Raw genomic sequence first — 21,753 nt, 5'->3', positions numbered from 1 at the left:
GTATATAGGGAGGTACCGTTATATCGGAGTTGTGCGAAGACCTGGAGCAGCATAGACAATTTTCTGTCACAGGCTGTAGCATCCAATACGAACTTCAAATAGGACAACTCAAACAATTTATATAGGTACTGTACCTAAAATCGTCAAAATACGAATATAGGGAGGTACTGATGTATGGGGCCTATACGAAGACCTGGACCTGTACAGGCAATTTTCTGTCAGTGACTGTAGTTCCCATTACGAATTTTAAATACGTAATTTGAAACAATTCCGGTTTATAATGTCTCTGCACAGACAATTTTCTGTCTTAGACTGTAGTATCCATTTCAAACTTCAAATACCAAATTTGAAGCAATTCCGTTAAATAATGTCGCTAAAATTATCAAAATTACGAATATCGGGAGGTACCGTTATATGGGGGCTATATGAAAACGTGGACCTACATGGCCCATTTACGAACTTAACCTGCCTACTGGAGAAATAAACACGTGTGCAAAATTCTAGCCTTCTATCTCATTTTGTTCGAAAGACAGCGTGATTGCAAGAGACAGGCGGACGGACAGAAAGACAGACATCGCTAAATCGACTTAATTGTTTGTTGGGTCTGACATGAGTATTTCGAAGAGTTACAAACGGAATGACAAAGTTAATATACCCTCTATAGGGTGGAGGGTATAAAAATAAATGGGCTAAAAATGAAACGCTCCACAGTACAAATGTGCTTAATAATTTAAAAGCGAGCACAAATACTAATAATTTATTGTAAAATAGTTTAATTTGGTCTCCACAGAACAAAATGCATGCACATGAAACCAAATGTCGATCAGCTGTGTGTGATTCAGAATATTGCTGCTAACTATATCCAATAAAAGCAATGTACAACATTTAGGATAAATTAATATTTATTTGAACATTTATTTTTCAATATTAATAATAATAAATCATAATAAATTAAATTATAATTCTTATTATATTTTTTATGTAAGCATAAAATCATTGACTTATAATCTTGGATTGTTATTGAATGATGGTCCTTTATGATGTAATCCGGACAATTGGCGTCGTATTACTCCCTTCCGTTAGTAGCTTCGGCTGCAGTTTTAAAGAAATTGTTAATAATTAAAACATAATGAAAAAGAAACATAGCAAATGTGTTAATAACATAATAAAACTCGAATAAAAAAGTACATTATCATCGCGTTTTCTTTATTGTAATTATTAGGTTGTACACATTTTGGGTATCATAGTATGAATTAAAAAAGTAAAAAAGCGAACCTGTAATACCCTCCACAATTTCGAAGGAACTGGAAAAACTTAAAAAAAACAAGTAAAAAAGCTGTAAGCTGTAGGCCGAACTTTTAATGCCCTCCACCATTTGGTACAAATTTGGCAATTTCCAAAAAATAAAATCCGTTAAAAATTCTGTTAATATCTTAAGAATTCCGAATGCTTATACGACGACGTGGGCCTGCATAGGCAACTTTTGTCATAAGTTATTACAATATTTAAATGCGAAACTTGAAGAAAAATCTGTTGAAGAAAAATCTGTTTAAAATCATTAAAATACCGTATATGGGGGGTACCGTTATATGGGGGTTATACGAAGACGTGGACCTGCACAGACAATTTTCTGGCATGGGCTGAAGTATCCATTACGACCTTCACATGCCGTATTTGAAACAATCCCGGTAAATAATGTCGCTAAAATCATCAACATACCAAATATCGGGGGGTACGGTATATGGGGGCTATATGAAGACTTGGACCTGTATGGCCCATTTTCTGTTTTATGCTGCAGTATCTATTACAAACTGCAAATACCAAATTTGGAACGATTTCGCTAAATAATGTCGCTAAAATCATCAAAATACCGAATATCGTGGGCTACCGTTATATGGGGGGCTATATGAGGACTTGGACCTACATGGCTCATTTTTTGACTTAGGATTACGAATCCATTACGAATTTCAAATACCAAATTTGAAACGATTCCGGTAAACAATGTCGCTAAAATCATCAAAATACCGATTATCGGGGGGTACCGTTATATGGGGGCTACACGAAGACGTGGACCTGCACAGATAATTTTCTGTCTTGGGCTGTAGTATTCATTACGAATTTCAAATGCCAAATTTGAAACAATTCCGGCGAATAATGTCGCTAAAATCATCAAAATACTAAATGTCGGGAGGTACGGTTATATGGGGGCTATATGATAACTTGGACCTACATGGCCCATTTACGATTAAACAAAAAACAAAACATCTTCCTTTCCTACTAAGCAAATTGCTGCACTATGATTCTCCTAATGTTGAATTTATTATTTTGATGATTATTACAACAGACAGACAGACAGACAGACGGACATGGCTAAATCGTCTTGGAATTTTACGCTGATCAAGAATATATATACTTTGTTGGGTCTGACATGAGTATTTCGAGGAGTTACAAACGGAATGACAAAATTAATATACACTCCATAGTATGGTGGAGGGTATAAAAATAAAATCCGTTAAAAATTCTATTAAAATCTTAAAAATACCGAATGCCTGTACGACGACGTGGACCTGCATAGGCAACTTTTGTCATAAGTTATTACAATATTTAAATGCGCGAAATTTGAAACACTCCCGGTAAATAATGTCGCTAAAATCATCAAAATACCCAATATCGGGGGGTACGGTATATGGGGGCTATACGAAGATGTTGACCTACATGGCCCATTTACTGTTTAATGCTGCAGCATCTATTACGAACTTCAAATGCCAACTTTGAAACGATTCCGGTAAACAATGTCGCTAAAATCATCAAAATACCGAATATCGGGAGGTACCGTTATATGGGGGCTATATGATTTCTTGGACCTACATGGCCCATTTACGAACTTAATTAGCCAGAAGATTTAATTGGCTAAAGACAACACCTTGATCACAACATGAATACACTCTTCATTTCTTTCTTCTAATTCTCCCCTTATTCTCTATTTTCTTATTTTACCTTAAACTTTTCTCCAAATTGAAAGAACACAATGGACCAGCAGGTCAGAAAGTGGAGTGGTTGTTCGAACCCACTCATCCTTTAACCTAACCTAATCGCCACAAACATATACGCGACTTTCAGATGTTATATATTAAGTTAAAACGAAAATACTAAAAAACAACAAGTTAAATAGCAGTAAGTTCGGCCGGGCCGAACTTTGAATACCCTCCACCATTTGGAACAAATTTGGAAATTTTCAAAAAATAAAGACCTTAAAAATCCTGTTAAAATTTATAAATACCGAATATACCCGTTATTTTTGGGTATATACGACGTGGACCTACATAGGCATTCTTTGTCATAAGCCATTACCATATTTAAATTCGAAACTTGAAATAATCATCAATAAACTTGAAATAAAATCATCAAAATATGGTATATAGGGAGGTACCGTTATATCGGAGTTGTGCGAAGACCTGGAGCAGCATAGACAATTTTCTGTCACAGGCTGTAGCATCCAATACGAACTTCAAATAGGACAACTCAAACAATTTATATAGGTACTGTACCTAAAATCGTCAAAATACGAATATAGGGAGGTACTGATGTATGGGGCCTATACGAAGACCTGGACCTGTACAGACAATTTTCTGTCAGTGACTGTAGTTCCCATTACGAATTTTAAATACGTAATTTGAAACAATTCCGGTTTATAATGTCTCTGCACAGACAATTTTCTGTCTTAGACTGTAGTACCCATTTCAAACTTCAAATACCAAATTTGAAGCAATTCCGTTAAATAATGTCGCTAAAATTATCAAAATAACGAATATCGGGAGGTACCGTTATATGGGGGCTATATGAAAACGTGGACCTACATGGCCCATTTACGAACTTAACCTGCCTACTGGAGAAATAAACACGTGTGCAAAATTCTAGCCTTCTATCTCATTTTGTTCGAAAGACAGCGTGATTGCAAGAGACAGGCGGACGGACAGAAAGACAGACATCGCTAAATCGACTTAATTGTTTGTTGGGTCTGACATGAGTATTTCGAAGAGTTACAAACGGAATGACAAAGTTAATATACCCTCTATAGGGTGGAGGGTATAATAATAAATGGGCTAAAAATGAAACGCTCCACAGTACAAATGTGCTTAATAATTTAAAAGCGAGCACAAATACTAATAATTTATTGTAAAATAGTTTAATTTGGTCTCCACAGAAAAAAATGCATGCACATGAAACCAAATGTCGATCAGCTGTGTGTGATTCAGAATATTGCTGCTAACTATATCCAATAAAAGCAATGTACAACATTTAGGATAAATTAATGTTTATTTGAACATTTATTTTTCAATGCTAATAATAATAAATCATAATAAATTAAATCATAATTCTTATTATATTTTTTATGTAAGCATAAAATCATTGACTTATAATCTTGGATTGTTATTGAATGATGGTCCTTTGTGATGTAATCCGGACAATTGGCGTCGTTTTACTCCCTTCCGTTAGTAGCTTCGGCTGCAGTTTTAAAGAAATTGTTAATAATTAAAACATAATGAAAAAGAAACATAGCAAATGTGTTAATAACATAATAAAACTCGAATAAAAAAGTACATTATCATCGCGTTTTCTTTATTGTAATTATTAGGTTGTACACATTTTGGGTATCATAGTATGAATTAAAAAAGTAAAAAAGCGAACCTGTAATACCCTCCACAATTTCGAAGGAACTGGAAAAACTTAAAAAAAACAAGTAAAAAAGCTGTAAGCTGTAGGCCGAACTTTTAATGCCCTCCACCATTTGGTACAAATTTGGCAATTTCCAAAAAATAAAATCCGTTAAAAATTCTGTTAATATCTTAAGAATTCCGAATGCTTATACGACGACGTGGGCCTGCATAGGCAACTTTTGTCATAAGTTATTACAATATTTAAATGCGAAACTTGAAGAAAAATCTGTTGAAGAAAAATCTGTTTAAAATCATTAAAATACCGTATATGGGGGGTACCGTTATATGGGGGTTATACGAAGACGTGGACCTGCACAGACAATTTTCTGGCATGGGCTGAAGTATCCATTACGACCTTCACATGCCGTATTTGAAACAATCCCGGTAAATAATGTCGCTAAAATCATCAACATACCAAATATCGGGGGGTACGGTATATGGGGGCTATATGAAGACTTGGACCTGTATGGCCCATTTTCTGTTTTATGCTGCAGTATCTATTACAAACTGCAAATACCAAATTTGGAACGATTTCGCTAAATAATGTCGCTAAAATCATCAAAATACCGAATATCGTGGGCTACCGTTATATGGGGGGCTATATGAGGACTTGGACCTACATGGCTCATTTTTTGACTTAGGATTACGAATCCATTACGAATTTCAAATACCAAATTTGAAACGATTCCGGTAAACAATGTCGCTAAAATCATCAAAATACCGATTATCGGGGGGTACCGTTATATGGGGGCTACACGAAGACGTGGACCTGCACAGATAATTTTCTGTCTTGGGCTGTAGTATTCATTACGAATTTCAAATGCCAAATTTGAAACAATTCCGGCGAATAATGTCGCTAAAATCATCAAAATACTAAATGTCGGGAGGTACGGTTATATGGGGGCTATATGATAACTTGGACCTACATGGCCCATTTACGATTAAACAAAAAACAAAACATCTTCCTTTCCTACTAAGCAAATTGCTGCACTATGATTCTCCTAATGTTGAATTTATTATTTTGATGATTATTACAACAGACAGACAGACAGACAGACGGACATGGCTAAATCGTCTTGGAATTTTACGCTGATCAAGAATATATATACTTTGTTGGGTCTGACATGAGTATTTCGAGGAGTTACAAACGGAATGACAAAATTAATATACACTCCATAGTATGGTGGAGGGTATAAAAATAAAATCCGTTAAAAATTCTATTAAAATCTTAAAAATACCGAATGCCTGTACGACGACGTGGACCTGCATAGGCAACTTTTGTCATAAGTTATTAAAATATTTAAATGCGCGAAATTTGAAACACTCCCGGTAAATAATGTCGCTAAAATCATCAAAATACCGAATATCGGGGGGTACGGTATATGGGGGCTATACGAAGATGTTGACCTACATGGCCCATTTACTGTTTAATGCTGCAGCATCTATTACGAACTTCAAATGCCAACTTTGAAACGATTCCGGTAAACAATGTCGCTAAAATCATCAAAATACCGAATATCGGGAGGTACCGTTATATGGGGGCTATATGATTTCTTGGACCTACATGGCCCATTTACGAACTTAATTAGCCAGAAGATTTAATTGGCTAAAGACAACACCTTGATCACAACATGAATACACTCTTCATTTCTTTCTTCTAATTCTCCCCTTATTCTCTATTTTCTTATTTTACCTTAAACTTTTCTCCAAATTGAAAGAACACAATGGACCAGCAGGTCAGAAAGTGGAGTGGTTGTTCGAACCCACTCATCCTTTAACCTAACCTAATCGCCACAAACATATACGCGACTTTCAGATGTTATATATTAAGTTAAAACGAAAATACTAAAAAACAACAAGTTAAATAGCAGTAAGTTCGGCCGGGCCGAACTTTGAATACCCTCCACCATTTGGAACAAATTTGGAAATTTTCAAAAAATAAAGACCTTAAAAATCCTGTTAAAATTTATAAATACCGAATATATCCGTTATTTTTGGGTATATACGACGTGGACCTACATAGGCATTCTTTGTCATAAGCCATTACCATATTTAAATTCGAAACTTGAAATAATCATCAATAAACTTGAAATAAAATCATCAAAATATGGTATATAGGGAGGTACCGTTATATCGGAGTTGTGCGAAGACCTGGAGCAGCATAGACAATTTTCTGTCACAGGCTGTAGCATCCAATACGAACTTCAAATAGGACAACTCAAACAATTTATATAGGTACTGTACCTAAAATCGTCAAAATACGAATATAGGGAGGTACTGATGTATGGGGCCTATACGAAGACCTGGACCTGTACAGACAATTTTCTGTCAGTGACTGTAGTTCCCATTACGAATTTTAAATACGTAATTTGAAACAATTCCGGTTTATAATGTCTCTGCACAGACAATTTTCTGTCTTAGACTGTAGTACCCATTTCAAACTTCAAATACCAAATTTGAAGCAATTCCGTTAAATAATGTCGCTAAAATTATCAAAATAACGAATATCGGGAGGTACCGTTATATGGGGGCTATATGAAAACGTGGACCTACATGGCCCATTTACGAACTTAACCTGCCTACTGGAGAAATAAACACGTGTGCAAAATTCTAGCCTTCTATCTCATTTTGTTCGAAAGACAGCGTGATTGCAAGAGACAGGCGGACGGACAGAAAGACAGACATCGCTAAATCGACTTAATTGTTTGTTGGGTCTGACATGAGTATTTCGAAGAGTTACAAACGGAATGACAAAGTTAATATACCCTCTATAGGGTGGAGGGTATAATAATAAATGGGCTAAAAATGAAACGCTCCACAGTACAAATGTGCTTAATAATTTAAAAGCGAGCACAAATACTAATAATTTATTGTAAAATAGTTTAATTTGGTCTCCACAGAAAAAAATGCATGCACATGAAACCAAATGTCGATCAGCTGTGTGTGATTCAGAATATTGCTGCTAACTATATCCAATAAAAGCAATGTACAACATTTAGGATAAATTAATGTTTATTTGAACATTTATTTTTCAATGCTAATAATAATAAATCATAATAAATTAAATCATAATTCTTATTATATTTTTTATGTAAGCATAAAATCATTGACTTATAATCTTGGATTGTTATTGAATGATGGTCCTTTGTGATGTAATCCGGACAATTGGCGTCGTTTTACTCCCTTCCGTTAGTAGCTTCGGCTGCAGTTTTAAAGAAATTGTTAATAATTAAAACATAATAAGCGTTTAGGCTGAAAAAGAAACATAGCAAATGTGTTAATAACATAATAAAACTCAAATAAAAAAGTGCATTATCATCGCGTTTTCTTTATTGTAATTATTAGGTTGTACACATTTTGGGTATCATAGTATGAATTAAAAAAAGTAAAAAAGCGAACCTGTAATACCCTCCACAATTTCGAAGGAACTGGAAAAACTTAAAAAAAAACAAGTAAAAAAGTTGTAAGTTCGACCGGGCCGAACTTTTAATACCCTCCACCATTTGGTAAAAATTTGGCAATTTCCAAAAAATAAAATCCGTTAAAAATTCTGTTAATATCTTAAGAATTCCGAATGCTTATACGACGATGTGGGCCTGCATAGGCAACTTTTGTCATAAGTTATTACAATATTTAAATGCGAAACTTGAAGAAAAATCTGTTTATAATGTAGCTAAAACCATTAAAATACCGTATATGGGGGGTACCGTTATATGGGGTTTATACGAAGACGTGGACCTGCACAGACAATTTTCTGGCATGGGCTGAAGTATCCATTACGACCTTCACATGCCGTATTTGAAACAATCCCGGTCAATAATGTCGCTAAAATCATCAACATACCAAATATCGGGGGGGTACGGTATATGGGGGCTATATGAAGACTTGGACCTATATGGCCCATTTTCTGTTTTATGCTGCAGTATCTATTACGAACTGCAAATACCAAATTTGGAACGATTTCGCTAAATAATGTCGCTAAAATCATCAAAATACCGAATATCGTGGGCTACCGTTATATGGGGACTATATGAGGACTTGGACCTACATGGCTCATTTTTTCACTTAGGATTACGAATCCTTTAAGAATTTCAAATACCAAATTCGAAACGATATTTAAATGCGAAACTTGAAGAAAAATCTGTTTATAATGTAGCTAAAATCATTAAAATACCGTATATGGGGGGTACCGTTATATGGGGGTTATACGAAGACGTGGACCTGCACAGACAATTTTCTGGCATGGGCTGAAGTATCCATTACGACCATTTTCTGTTTTATGCTGCAGTATCTATTACGAACTGCAAATACCAAATTTGGAACGATTTCGCTAAATAATGTCGCTAAAATCTTCAAAATACCTAATATCGTGGGCTACCGTTATATGGGGACTATATGAGGACTTGGACTACATGGCTCATTTTTTGACTTAGGATTACGAATCCATTACGAATTTCAAATACCAAATTTGAAACGATTCCGGTAAACAATGTCGCTAAAATCATCAAAATACCGATTATCGGGGGGTACCGTTATATGGGGGCTACACGAAGACGTGGACCTGCACAGATAATTTTCTGTCTTGGGCTGTAGTATTCATTACGAATTTCAAATGCCAAATTTGAAACAATTCCGGCGAATAATGTCGCTAAAATCATCAAAATACTAAATGTCGGGAGGTACGGTTATATGGGGGCTATATGATAACTTGGACCTACATGGCCCATTTACGATTAAACAAAAAACAAAACATCTTCCTTTCCTACTAAGCAAATTGCTGCACTATGATTCTCCTAATGTTGAATTTATTATTTTGATGATTATTACAACAGACAGACAGACAGACAGACAGACGGACAAGGCTAAATCGTCTTAGAATTTTACGCTGATAAAAAATATATATACTTTGTTGGGTCTGACATGAGTATTTCGAGGAGTTACAAACGGAATGACAAAATTAATATACACTCCATAGTATGGTGGAGGGTATAAAAATAAAATCCGTTAAAAATTCTGTTAAAATCTTAAAAATACCGAATGCCTATACGACGACGTGGACCTGCATAGGCAACTTTTGTCATAAGTTATTACAATATTTAAATGCGCGAAATTTGAAACAATCCCGGTAAATAATGTCGCTAAAATCATCAAAATACCGAATATCGGGGGGTACGGTATATGGGGGCTATACGAAGATGTTGACCTACATGGCCCATTTACTGTTTAATGCTGCAGCATCTATTACGAACTTCAAATGCCAACTTTGAAACGATTCCGGTTAATAATGTCGCTAAAATCATCAAAATACCGAATATCGGGGGGTACCATTATATAGGGGCTATACGAAGACGTGGACCTACATAGATTATTTTCTGTCTTAGGCTGTAGTATCCATTACGAACTTCAAATGTCAACTTTGAAACGATTCCGGTAAACAATGTCGCTAAAATCATCAAAATACCGAATATCGGGAGGTTCCGTTATATGGGGGCTATATGATTTCTTGGACCTACATGGCCCATTTACGAACTTAACCTGCCTACTGGCAAAATATACATGTGTGCAAAATTTTAGCCTTCTATCTCAATTTGTTCGAAAGATAGCGTGATTACAACAGACAGACAGACAGACACACAGACAGACGGACGGACATGGCTAAATCGTCTTAGAATTTTACGCTGATCAAAAATATATATACTTTGTTGGGTCTGACATGAGTATTTCAAGGAGTTACAAACGGAATGACAGAATTAATATACCCTCCATAGTATGGTGGAGGGTATAAAATCATCGAAAAATACCGTTTAAATGGAATGAACGGTAGCTATACTAGCAAAATACAAATGAGTGCACAATTTTAGCGTTGTATCTCAATTCATTCGAAAGATAGCGTGATTACAACAGACAGACGGACATCGCCATATTGACTTAGAATGTTACGATGATCAAGAATATATATATATATATATATATGAGTATTTCGCGGAGTTACAAATGGAATGAGAAAGTTAATATACCCTCCATAGTATGGGGGAGGGTATAAAAATAACAATACAAAACAAGGCCAATAAAAACAAGTAAAAAAGCAGTAAGTTCGGCCGGGCCGAACTTTGAACCGTGTGTGGATTTTCAGACAATACGATTGGAAAATGTGGCTAAAATCATCAAAATACCGAATATCGCGGGGTACCGTTATATGGGAGCTATACGTTATCGTTAACCTATATAGAGAATTCTCTGTCGGTGGGTAAAGTGCTCACAAAGAACCCCTTGTGACCATTCCGTTGAAAAATATGGCTAAAAACATCAAAATACCGAATATCGGGGGTACCGTTATATGAGGGCTATACAATATCGTGGATCTATATAGATAATTCTCTGCCGAGGTATAAAGTACCCACAACGAACTCCTTGTGTGGATTTTCAGACAATTCCGATGAAAAATGTGGGTCAAATCATAAAATACCGAATATCGGGAGGTACCGTTATATGGGAGATATACGATATCGTGGATCTGTATAGATAGGGGGTGAAGTACTCACAAGGAACTACTTGTGTTGATTTTAAGACAATTCCATTGAAAAGCGTGGCTAACATAATCAAAATACCGAATATCGGAGGTTAGAGTTATATGGGGGATATACGATATCGTGGACCTATATAGACACTTCATTTTGAGGGGGTAAAATGCCCACAAGGGACTCCTTTTGTGGATTTTCAGACAATTCCGTTGAAAAATGTGGGTAAAATCATCAAAATACCGAATATCGGGGGGTACCGTTATATGGGGGCTATACGATATTGTGGACCTATATAGATAATTCTCTGCGGAGGTATAAAGTGCCCACAAGGAACTCCTTGTGTGGATTTTCAGACAATTCCGTTCAAAAATGTGGGTAAAATCATCAAAATACCGAATATCGGGGGGTACCGTTATATGGGGGCTATACGATATTGTGGACCTATATAAATAATTCTCTGCCGAGGTATAAAGTACCCACAAGGAACTCCTTGTGTGGATTTTCAGACAATTCCGTTGAAAAATGTGGGTAAAATCATTAAAATACCGAATATCGGGGGGTACCGTTACATGGGGGCTACACGATATCGTGGACCGATATAGCCCATCTTCGAACTTGACCTGCCTGCAGACAAAAGAAAGATCTGTGCAAAATTTTAGCTTCGTTTAGACTGTAGCGTGATTACAACAGACGGACAGACGGACGGACAGGGCTAAATCGTCTTAGAATTTTACGCTGATCAAGAATATATATACTTTGTTGGGTCTAAAATGATTATTTCGATGAGTTACAAACGGAATGACGAACTTAATATACCCTCCTTACCTTTTTTGGTGGAGGGTATAAAAATCTGGAAACGATCCTCTGGGTGAACAAATTGTGCCCATTGGCAGCCAATTCGGTGTGAAAAGTGGTTAACTCCTTAAAGTACCTTAAAGCGGGCGGATTATGCCAATCGTAACCTATATTGGCACTAAGTTGGAAATATAGTTTCTAACTGATAGGAGAACACTTATTATACCCTCCACCTTGGAAAGGAGGGTATATTAACTTTGTCATTCCGTTTGTAACATCCCTAAATATTCGTCTTAGACCCCATAATGTATATATATTCATAATCAGCATAAAATTCTAAGTCGATTTAACGATGTCCGATGTCTGTCTGTTGTAATCACGCTATCTTTCGAATAAATTGAGATAGAAGGCTAAAAATTCGCACACATGTATATTTTGCCAGTAGGCAAGTTAAGTTCGTAAATGGGCCATGTAGGCCCAAGTTATCATATAGCCCCCATATAACGGTACCTCCCGATATTCGGTATTTTGATGATTTTAGCGACATTATTCACCGGAATTGTTTCAACTTTGGCATTTGAAGTTCGTAATGGATACTACAGCCTAAGACAGAAAATAATCTGTGTACGTCCACGTCTTCGTATAGCCCCTATATAACGGTACCCCCCGATATTCGGTATTTTGATGGTTTTTGCCACATTTTTTCACTGATTTGTCTAAAAATTGGTATTTGTGGGTCATAATGGGTCCTAGTCCGTGTGGCAAAACATTGCATGTATAGGTCCACGTTTTGGTATAGCCCCCATATAACGGTACCTCCCGATATTCGGTATTTTGATGGTTTTTGCCACATTTTTTTCACGTACTTGTCTGAAAATTGGTATTTGTTGGTCATAATGGGTTCCAGCTCCGGTGGCGAAACATTGCATGTATGGGTCCATGATTTGGTATAGCCCCCATATAACAGTACCTCCCAATACTCGGTATTTTTATGATTTTTGCCAGATTTTTTCACTGATTTGTCTAAAAATTGGTATTTATGGGTCATAATGGGTCCTAGTTCGTGTGGCGAGTCATTGTAATTATAGGTCCGCGTTTTGGTGCAGCCCCCATATAACGGTACCTCCCGATATTCGGCATTTTAATGGTTTTTGCCACATTTCTTCTAATGTTTGTTTTACCCTAAGGTGGAGGGTATTAAAAGTTTGGCCCGGCCGAACTTACTGTTTTTTACTTGTTTTTCAATAGCAAGAAAGTTATGTAATAATTCTTATAATTTTATATAAGCATAAAATCATTGACCTATAATCCTGGATTTATATTTAATGGTAGTCCTTTGATGTGATGTTATCAGCAACTTTACTCCACCAGTTACCAGCTTCGGTTGGCTTTTTAAGGAATAGCTAATGAATAAAACATGTTGAGCTTTTAGGCTGAAAAAGAATCAGAAAACACTTGATAATGACCACACAAAAATTTGCATTATCTTCGCGCTTTCTGTAGTCTAATTAATAACGAAAAAGGATAATTAAATCAAAAATTTGGTGATACGATTTCGTACAGTTTTTTGCTAGGAAGTTTTTCAATTCTCCGGAGTACAAAATGTGCTGATCGGTCGCCAATTCGGGTCAAAAGTGGGTAAACACTTTAAGTGATTTTAATCGAGCGGTTAATCTTTACTCAAAATCCATTTAAGGAAGGCTTAAATGTTAATTGTTGCAAAGGTAAGTTCTTCCTTTTGAAATAAACCGCTAGTTTTTAGGGGAAGATTCTAAGAGGCTACAGTTCGGCAGTGCCTCCCTCTATAAAGGATTGAAGGTCATCTGCTGCGAAAACGATGAGTCCAAAAACTTCCTCGTAACCGCAGTAGCTGGCTTTCGCGGACTTTGGGAGGGGAGTGTAAAAACGTCCGTATCCCTGAAGGAAATAACCTGCAGGAAGGTATTATCAGCATGGATGCCGCTATCTTCGGTTGATCCGGCACGTGTGCTGATAATATTGGGAAAACAAAATCCTCTGTACGGACAACTTGCGATTAGTCGGTTCAAGTACGGAGGGAGGAGGTCTGGTTATCAAGGTATCTATTGATACTGCTGGCCAGAATAAAAATAAGATTAGGGAGGAGGTCATTGGTCCCACCCTTACAAACATAGATGAATCACACGTACTGAATTGGAAGATTTAAACCAAATACTTCTTCTCGGATCATCGGAGGGTAGGTTAGGTTAGGTTAAAGGATGCGTGGTTGTAAGCAGTACAACCACTCCACTCGGAGACCGTTTGGTCCATTGTGTTCATCCTAATTAGTAGAATGATAAGGGTAGACCAGAGAAAAGAGAAGAAGTGAATAGCTAGGAGTGAAAAAAACGAAATAGTATGGAGAATAGAGAGTTTAAGAGGTTTATGTCCACGGTATGTTAACGCATCGTTTTAAGCCATTTTAGTCTTCTGGCTAACTGAAGAATGACTGCTGGTTCAGTGTCGGAGAGGGAAGACAAATCCGACAGAATTTGCCTACCCAGTAGCCTCTGTCTTGCTCCTATAAAAGTTGGACAGTGGCATAGTAAGTGTTCCACCGTCTCAATTTCTTCCTCGTCCTGACAAAGCCTGAAGTATTCAGTATCGTCAATCGTCGTCTATTTCCTGATAGCGGAAATTTCTGCCTGAAAAACAGTACAGTCGTTGTTTAATTTGAAGGATCGTCGGATATTTAAACTTTCACAGTAGACTCCGGCACTTTCCATCTTTGATTCATCAGTATAGATAGCTATACCGTTAAAAGGTGGAGTGTCACGAGTCCAAATGTCTCTGTTAGGTATGTGAAGGTCAAGTGGCTCAAAGCTGTGCCTAGGTGATATATAGTCACTAGTTATAGCCTGATTTACTATACTTCCACATACTTGATAATGGCGGAGTGTCCGAATGGCTGACCCCGCCATTGACCCAGTTCATTGAGCCGCAGGGCACATCTAGCAGATTGTTCCGCTACGAATAAACCTAACTGTTTTAAATTGAGTAGGGTGTCTAGTGCGGATTGGGATGTGTTCCTAAACGCGCCTGTAATTAGTAGCGATGCAACTCTTTGGACTTTATCAATGCTTTTGCTGAAGGTGGTTTTCCCTAAGGAATGCCACCAAACAAGCCCCCCATAGGTTAGAATTGGTCGGACGACAGACTCATATAACCATCATCGGTGGATAATATACCAAATCTCAGCAGAGGGACTGCGTCAGAAACCTCATAGGAATTCAAGAAAGGCTAGTTGGGACAAATTCGGGGAGTATACTGAGTTGAGGCGTATACTGAGCTGAGGCTGGGTGTATACTGAGTTGAGGCTGAAATCTAAGGTAATATACCGGTAACCTCTGCCTCAAACATTGATGACTTTGTCAATTCAATAACAAAGATTCTATTCTCAAAGCAGGGAAACCAAGTCATGTACTTCCAAAAGACTGTAGGCCTATCAACCTTTCGTATTTTCTATTGAAAACTCTGAAGAGAATAATAAATATTAGATCTCTACTAACTTTGACTTAGATCAGGACTACATGAAAGGAAAATCTGTTGAAACAGCGCATCATGACGACATGGGTTTTGTGGAGCAAAACCTGAATGACTCGTGCTTCACCTTGGCAGCCTTTCACGATATAGAATGGGCCTTCAACAATGTCACACTTGAGGCAATTCATGGTCTCAGTCTACTATCACTTCTAACTGATTGGATTGATATTATGCTCAGCAACAGGATCATCAACTCAAGCATCGGGGAGTGCTCAGGAAATCGGTTACTAGGGGTACCCCACAAGAAGGGGTTCTGTCACCATTACTCGGGCATCTGGTAATAAACCATATAATAAAAGACCTGGAACATGGCGAAACAAAAGTAGTGGCTTATGCCAACGATGTGGTTCTGCTGATTGCGGGAAAATTCCTGCAAACTGTTTCAGATCTCATGCATCTCTCTCTTTCTTATGGCTCTTACTTTAACAAGGAAGCGGAAAATCCCAGATTTTTCGCTACCTATGCTGGATGGAGTTAGGTTAAACCTGTTAACGGAAGCTAAGTACCTCGGTTCTGTCCTTGACCAAAAATTAATTGAAAAAAAATTGGAGAACATAGAAGGTCGGGCCGAATACTGCAGGCTCTGTCAGGACGCGGTGGAAACTCAGACGGTGGAGCACTTACTCTGCCACTGTCCAACTCTTTATGGAGCCAGGTAGAGGCTACTAGGTAAGCAAATTCTGCCCAAATTTTTCCCTTTCTCTGAAACCGAGCGAGCAGTTTTGCTTTAATTAGCCAGAAAATTTAATTGGCTAAAGACAGCACATTGATCACAACATTCATTTCTTTCTTTTAATTCTCCCCTTATTCTCTATTTTCTTATTTTACCTTAAACTTTTCTCCAAATTGGAAGAACACAATGGCACAGCAGGTCACAAAGTGGAGTGGTTGTTCGAACAACCACTCATCCTTTAACCTAACCTAATGGCCACAAACATATACGCGACTTTCAGATGTTATATATTAAGTTAAAACGAAAATACTAAAAAATAACAAGTTAAATAGCAGTAAGTTCGGCCGGGCCGAACTTTAAATACCCTCCACCATTTGGAAATTTTCAAAAAATAAAGACCTTAAAAATCCTGTTAAAATTTATAAATACCGAATATATCCGTTATTTTTGGGTATATACGACGTGGACCTACATAGGCATTCTTTGTCATAAGCCATTACCATATTTAAATTCGAAACTTGAAATAAACGGTGAATCTAAAATCATCAAAATATGGTATATAGGGAGGTACCGTTATATCGGAGCTGTGCGAAGACCTGGACCAGCATAGACAATTTTCTGTCACAGGCTTTAGCATCCAATACGAACTTCAAATACGACAACCCAAACAATTTCGGTTAGTATTGTACCTAAAATCGTCAAAATACGAATATAGGGAGGTACTGATGTATGGGGCCTATATGAAGACCTGGACCTGTATAGACAATTTTCTGTCTTAGGCTGTAGTATCCATTTCGAACTTCAAATATCAAATTTAAAACAATTCCGTTAAATAATGACGCTAAAATTACGCATATCGGGAGGTACCGTTATACCTGGGCTATATGAAAACATGGACCTACATGGTCCATTTACGAACTTAACCTGCCTACTGGAGAAATAAACATGTGTGCAAAATTCTAGCCTTCTATCTCATTTTGTTCGAAAGACAGCGTGATTGCAACAGACAGGCGGACGGACAGAAAGACAGACATCGCTAAATCGACTTAATTGTTTGTTGGGTCTGACATGAGTATTTCGAAGAGTTACAAACGGAATGACAAAGTTAATATACCCTCCATAGGGTGGAAGGTATAAAAATAAATGGGCTAAAAATGAAACGCTCCACAGTACAAATGTGCTTAATAATTAAAAAGCGAGCACAAATACTAATAGTTTAATTTGCTCTCCACAGAAAAAAATGCATGCACATGAAACCAAATGTCGATCAGCTGTGTGACGGAGAGTGTATTCAGAATATTGCTGCTAACTATATCCAATAAAAGCAATGTACAACATTTAGGAATAAATTAATATTTATTTGAACATTTATTTTTCAATATTAATAAAATTAAATCGTAATTCTTATTATATTTTTTATGTAAGCATAAAATCATTGACTTATAATCTTGGATTGTTATTGAATGATGGTCCTTTATGATGTAATCCGGACAATTGGCGTCGTTTTACTCCCTTCCGTTAGTAGCTTCGGCTGCAGTTTTAAAAAAATTGTTAATAATTAAAACATAATAAGCGTTTAGGCTGAAAAAGAAACATAGAAAATGTGTTAATAACATAATAAAACTCAAATAAAAGAGTGCATTATCATCGTGTCTTCTTTATTGTAATTATTAGGTTGTACACATTTTGGGTATCATAGTATGAATTAAAAAAAGTAAAAAAGCGAACCTGTAATACCTCCACCATTTCGAAGGAACTGGAAAAACTTAAAAAAATCATCGAAAAATACCGTTTTAATGGAATGAATGGTAGTTATACTAGCAAAATACAAATGAGTGCACAATTTTTGCGTTATATCTCAATTCGTTCGAAAGATAGCGTAATTACAACAGACAGACGGACATCGCCAAATTGACTTAGAATGTTACGATGATCAAGAATATATATACATGAGTATATGAGTATCTCGCGGAGTTACAAACGGAAAGAGAAAGTTAATATACCCTCCATAGTATGGGGGAGGGTATAAAATAACAATACAAAAAAATGCCAATAAAAAATCTGGAAACAATCCTCTTCGCGCTTCCTGTGCAGATTTTGCGCATAGCAATACAAAATTACGAAAAAAAAAAATTAAATCAAAAATTTGGTGGTACGATTTCATACAGTTCTTCAATTCTCTAGGAGTACAAAATGTGCAGATTGGTTACTAATATGGGTCAAAAGTGGGTAAACCCTTTAAGTGTTTTAAATCGAGCGGTTGACCTATATTGACAGTTATTTGAAAATATAATTTCTCAAATTTGCGAATTGAAGTCAATACTCAAAAGCCATTCAAGGAAGGCTTAAATGTTAAAAGTTGCAAAGGTAAGCTTTTACTTTTGGAATAAACCGTAGATTTATTATCTGATACACATTTGATCAAAATTTTAACCTCGTTGATTTAAACATGAAAAGTCACCCTGTTTGCGGCAAAATTAAATATTTTTAATATATACAGGAAAACTCCAGCATTTGGTAACTAGAACTAAATACAGAAGACGTTGTAAAAGATTACATCGCAAATCAACCTAAATATATAATAAATTTTTGGAGTAAGATTCCTTGGAATCCTTACATTTTAGTGTATTCAGCAATATTACAGCTAACAATAAGAATAATTTTGGTCAATACTTTTACCCCTCAAGGGAGTCACCAAAAGTCCTTGTTTTTAAATATGGTTAAAAATTCCATTTAAAAGAAATTGTAGCAAGTCAAAATATTGTTTGTCACAAACTTCTAATATATTATAAACACATTTTAGGGCCGTACTTTACAAAGCATTTTTAGAAGGATTACGTCAAAAACTAAATTATTTTTCACCAAATTTGACTAGAAGTCACCAAAGAAACTTAATAATCGTATCTATAAATATATGTTGAACCACATTCGACATATATTGGGAAATGTGTTAAGAAAATTAGATTGGCATACCATCAACTCCTACAGTTTTAGACCCAACTTTGTTCAATACTCTTACAATATCACAATAAAATATGTAATAATACCGAAAAAACCATCCTCCTCATAGGCCTCGCTGTCAAAATATTTACCGTGCAAAAAAAGTTCCTAGAAAGATCATATTCTCTAGTTGTTTAAAGAGGCCTTCGTTATATTTTCGCAATTGGTAATTTTTATACGTCCTTATTTTATTTGGTGGCGACGACACCGCCGTCACGTTTGGGATGGCATCATTTATTGTCAACGACGACGCTAATTTGGTATTTCGGTAGGGCGTCGACTGTTCATCGATCCTTTGTATCTGTCATCTCTAACATTTGCATCAGCTGACTATTTTGTAAAACACATTTTGTGTTCCCGAATGTAATTCTTAATAGAATGATGAAGAAAATAAAATAACTTTGGTAAGGATAAAGACAGAAATGTAACAATTTTAAATTACGAGATGAAAAGTAAGTAGCAAATTAAAAATGAAAATAATAAACATTTGCAACGCGGGATCAGATGGTGTCTTTCCGAACACCATTAATTGGCAACAACGTTGCGTTTTTTAGCCCAGGCATCATACCCGAAATAAAGAAGACCAGTAACTCTAATCGCAAAATATATTTTCGGATAGAACTGATTGCTGGTTCCTGTTGTCGGCTTTCACTCGCCAAGAGAGCTTTTGGAATGATTCACCTCTCTCATATGAGGAGCTCGACGTCACTGTCATACTCTCATCTCAGAAAGATGAATCAATCCAAAAGCTACAAGGAACTCTCAGACAGACGCCCAGGTGAGGTTAATTCAGAATGAAATAGATCTATCGGCACGCAGCGATGCGGCCAGCTCCAAAGAAAGGATGTGCGAAGCCATCGTTGAAGGTGATATGGAGGGTACTTTACCCACCAACAACCCAAACAACCACGATGACTCAATCCCACAGCAGCGGGTTCTACGATACCGGATTGACCCGAAACAACAAGATTCCAGTTTCGACTAGGGGCTGCCAACCCAGTATGTACATGTTTGTTTATTTTTCTGCATTGGGAGCAGCATATTCCGGAATGCTTACTCCGGATTTTATTGGTCCGTGCCGGGATTGAGGAAAACCCTGTACCTTGGTTCTGCTCGGTTTGTCAGAACGTCATCCACCACAGATCTGTTTCGGTGCGATGTAATGGATGTAGAGAATGGGTGCATTTTAAGAACTGTTTCGGACTAAGGCGTTTGCGAGACTACAGCAGGAATTATGTTGCGACTTGCTGCAGTAACGTAGTCCCCAGTGAGTCCACTTCTTCGTCGTCTTAATCAGAGACGTCGTAGGTGTACATAACGCCACATGTTGCTTTTCCAATTCCGGATTGTGCATCAATTCAATTGCAACGGACTCCGAGCAAAATAGATGAGATAGTGAAATTTATGAGTCGGAGAAATATTAAGATCGGTGCAGGAAACCAAGCTGAATGAAAATTACAGCCTACAACGTTGTTATGGTTACAACGTACTAAGGAAGGATCGCACCAGAAGTGGAGGTGGGGGATTAGCGTTCCCGTTTCACCATTCTGTTCAGTACAGACCTATCTCGCTTTTGCTAATCTCTAGTGACCCATACATGGAATGTATGGGGGTAGCAGTCAAGTGTGGAACTGCCGAGGTAGACGTACTTAATGTGTATATCCCGCCGATTAATAGCTTTGAACCGCGTTATTTGCCAGATTTTAGCCCATGGTTGGTAGGCAATAACCGCCTGGTACTAGGGGATTTTAATGCCCACCATGAGTTGTGGCATTCCGTCCTAGGTAATGCCCAGAGGGGATCAGCGCTGACAGAGCAGATTGACTGCTCCACATTCTGCACGGTTAACGAGGATGCCCCCACCCGAATAAGAGGAGAGTGTCACAGTTCGCCAGACTTAACCATAGTGTCACCCAGTCTGATAAATGACGTGACTTGGCAACCCGTCATTTCTCTTGGCTCAGACCATCTCCCGATAATCGTCTCCATAAGCAGGTCGCCCGATTTCATAACCTGTGAACGCCGCACTTTCCTTAACCATGGGAAAGCTCACTGGCCAGAATTCAGAGAATTCACCAACCGCCGATTCAGAGAACAGCCCAACCCTTCTGATGTTCGGGTAGCAGAAAGGATTTTCCGAAACATCATCAAAGCTGCAGCCGCTCGCTATATACCTGCTGGTCGAATACCCGAGATAAGATCAAACTTCCCAGCAGAGGCAGCGGGTTTAGCAAACGATCGTGATGATCTCCGTCGTACCAACCCTACTGATCCTAGAATCAGTGATTTGACAGTGGAAGTCAACCGATTGGTACAGGAGCATAAGAGGAAAAAGTGGCTAGACCATCTGAAGTGCTGCAACATTAGAACCGATATGAGTAAGCTGCGGGTAACGGTTAAGTCGCTCTCGAACCCTGGAAAAAAGGATGATGGGACCTCAGTCACTTTTAACAACGTAACCGTGACTGATCCGAAGAGGTGCGCG

At 37.3% G+C, this 21,753-nt stretch overlaps 1 protein-coding gene across 5 annotated transcripts in view; it reads right to left on the bottom strand.

The window, feature by feature from the left end:
* LOC101897881 (serine/threonine-protein phosphatase PP2A 65 kDa regulatory subunit) overlaps positions 1 to 21,753 on the bottom strand; it is a 126,364-nt gene that overhangs the window by 32,148 nt on the left and 72,463 nt on the right. For 2 of the 5 annotated variants that reach the window (XM_059128073.1, XM_059128075.1), the window contains one exon: positions 17,606 to 17,799. The exons of 1 other annotated variant lie outside the window; for it this stretch is intronic. In XM_059128073.1, the coding sequence (XP_058984056.1) occupies positions 17,774 to 17,799 (26 nt within the window). In that variant the 3' untranslated portion in view covers positions 17,606 to 17,773. Of the gene's footprint in view, positions 1 to 17,605; positions 17,850 to 21,753 lie in introns of those variants that run through there. 2 more of the 5 variants (XM_059128074.1, XM_059128077.1) reach the window with 1 other exon arrangement.

The sequence above is a fragment of the Musca domestica genome, unplaced genomic scaffold (genome assembly GCF_030504385.1).
Source record: "Musca domestica strain aabys unplaced genomic scaffold, Musca_domestica.polishedcontigs.V.1.1 5, whole genome shotgun sequence".
NCBI lineage: Eukaryota > Metazoa > Arthropoda > Insecta > Diptera > Muscidae > Musca > Musca domestica.
The sequence above is the reverse complement of the archived record's forward strand: the minus strand, read 5'-3'. Positions and strand labels throughout refer to the sequence as shown.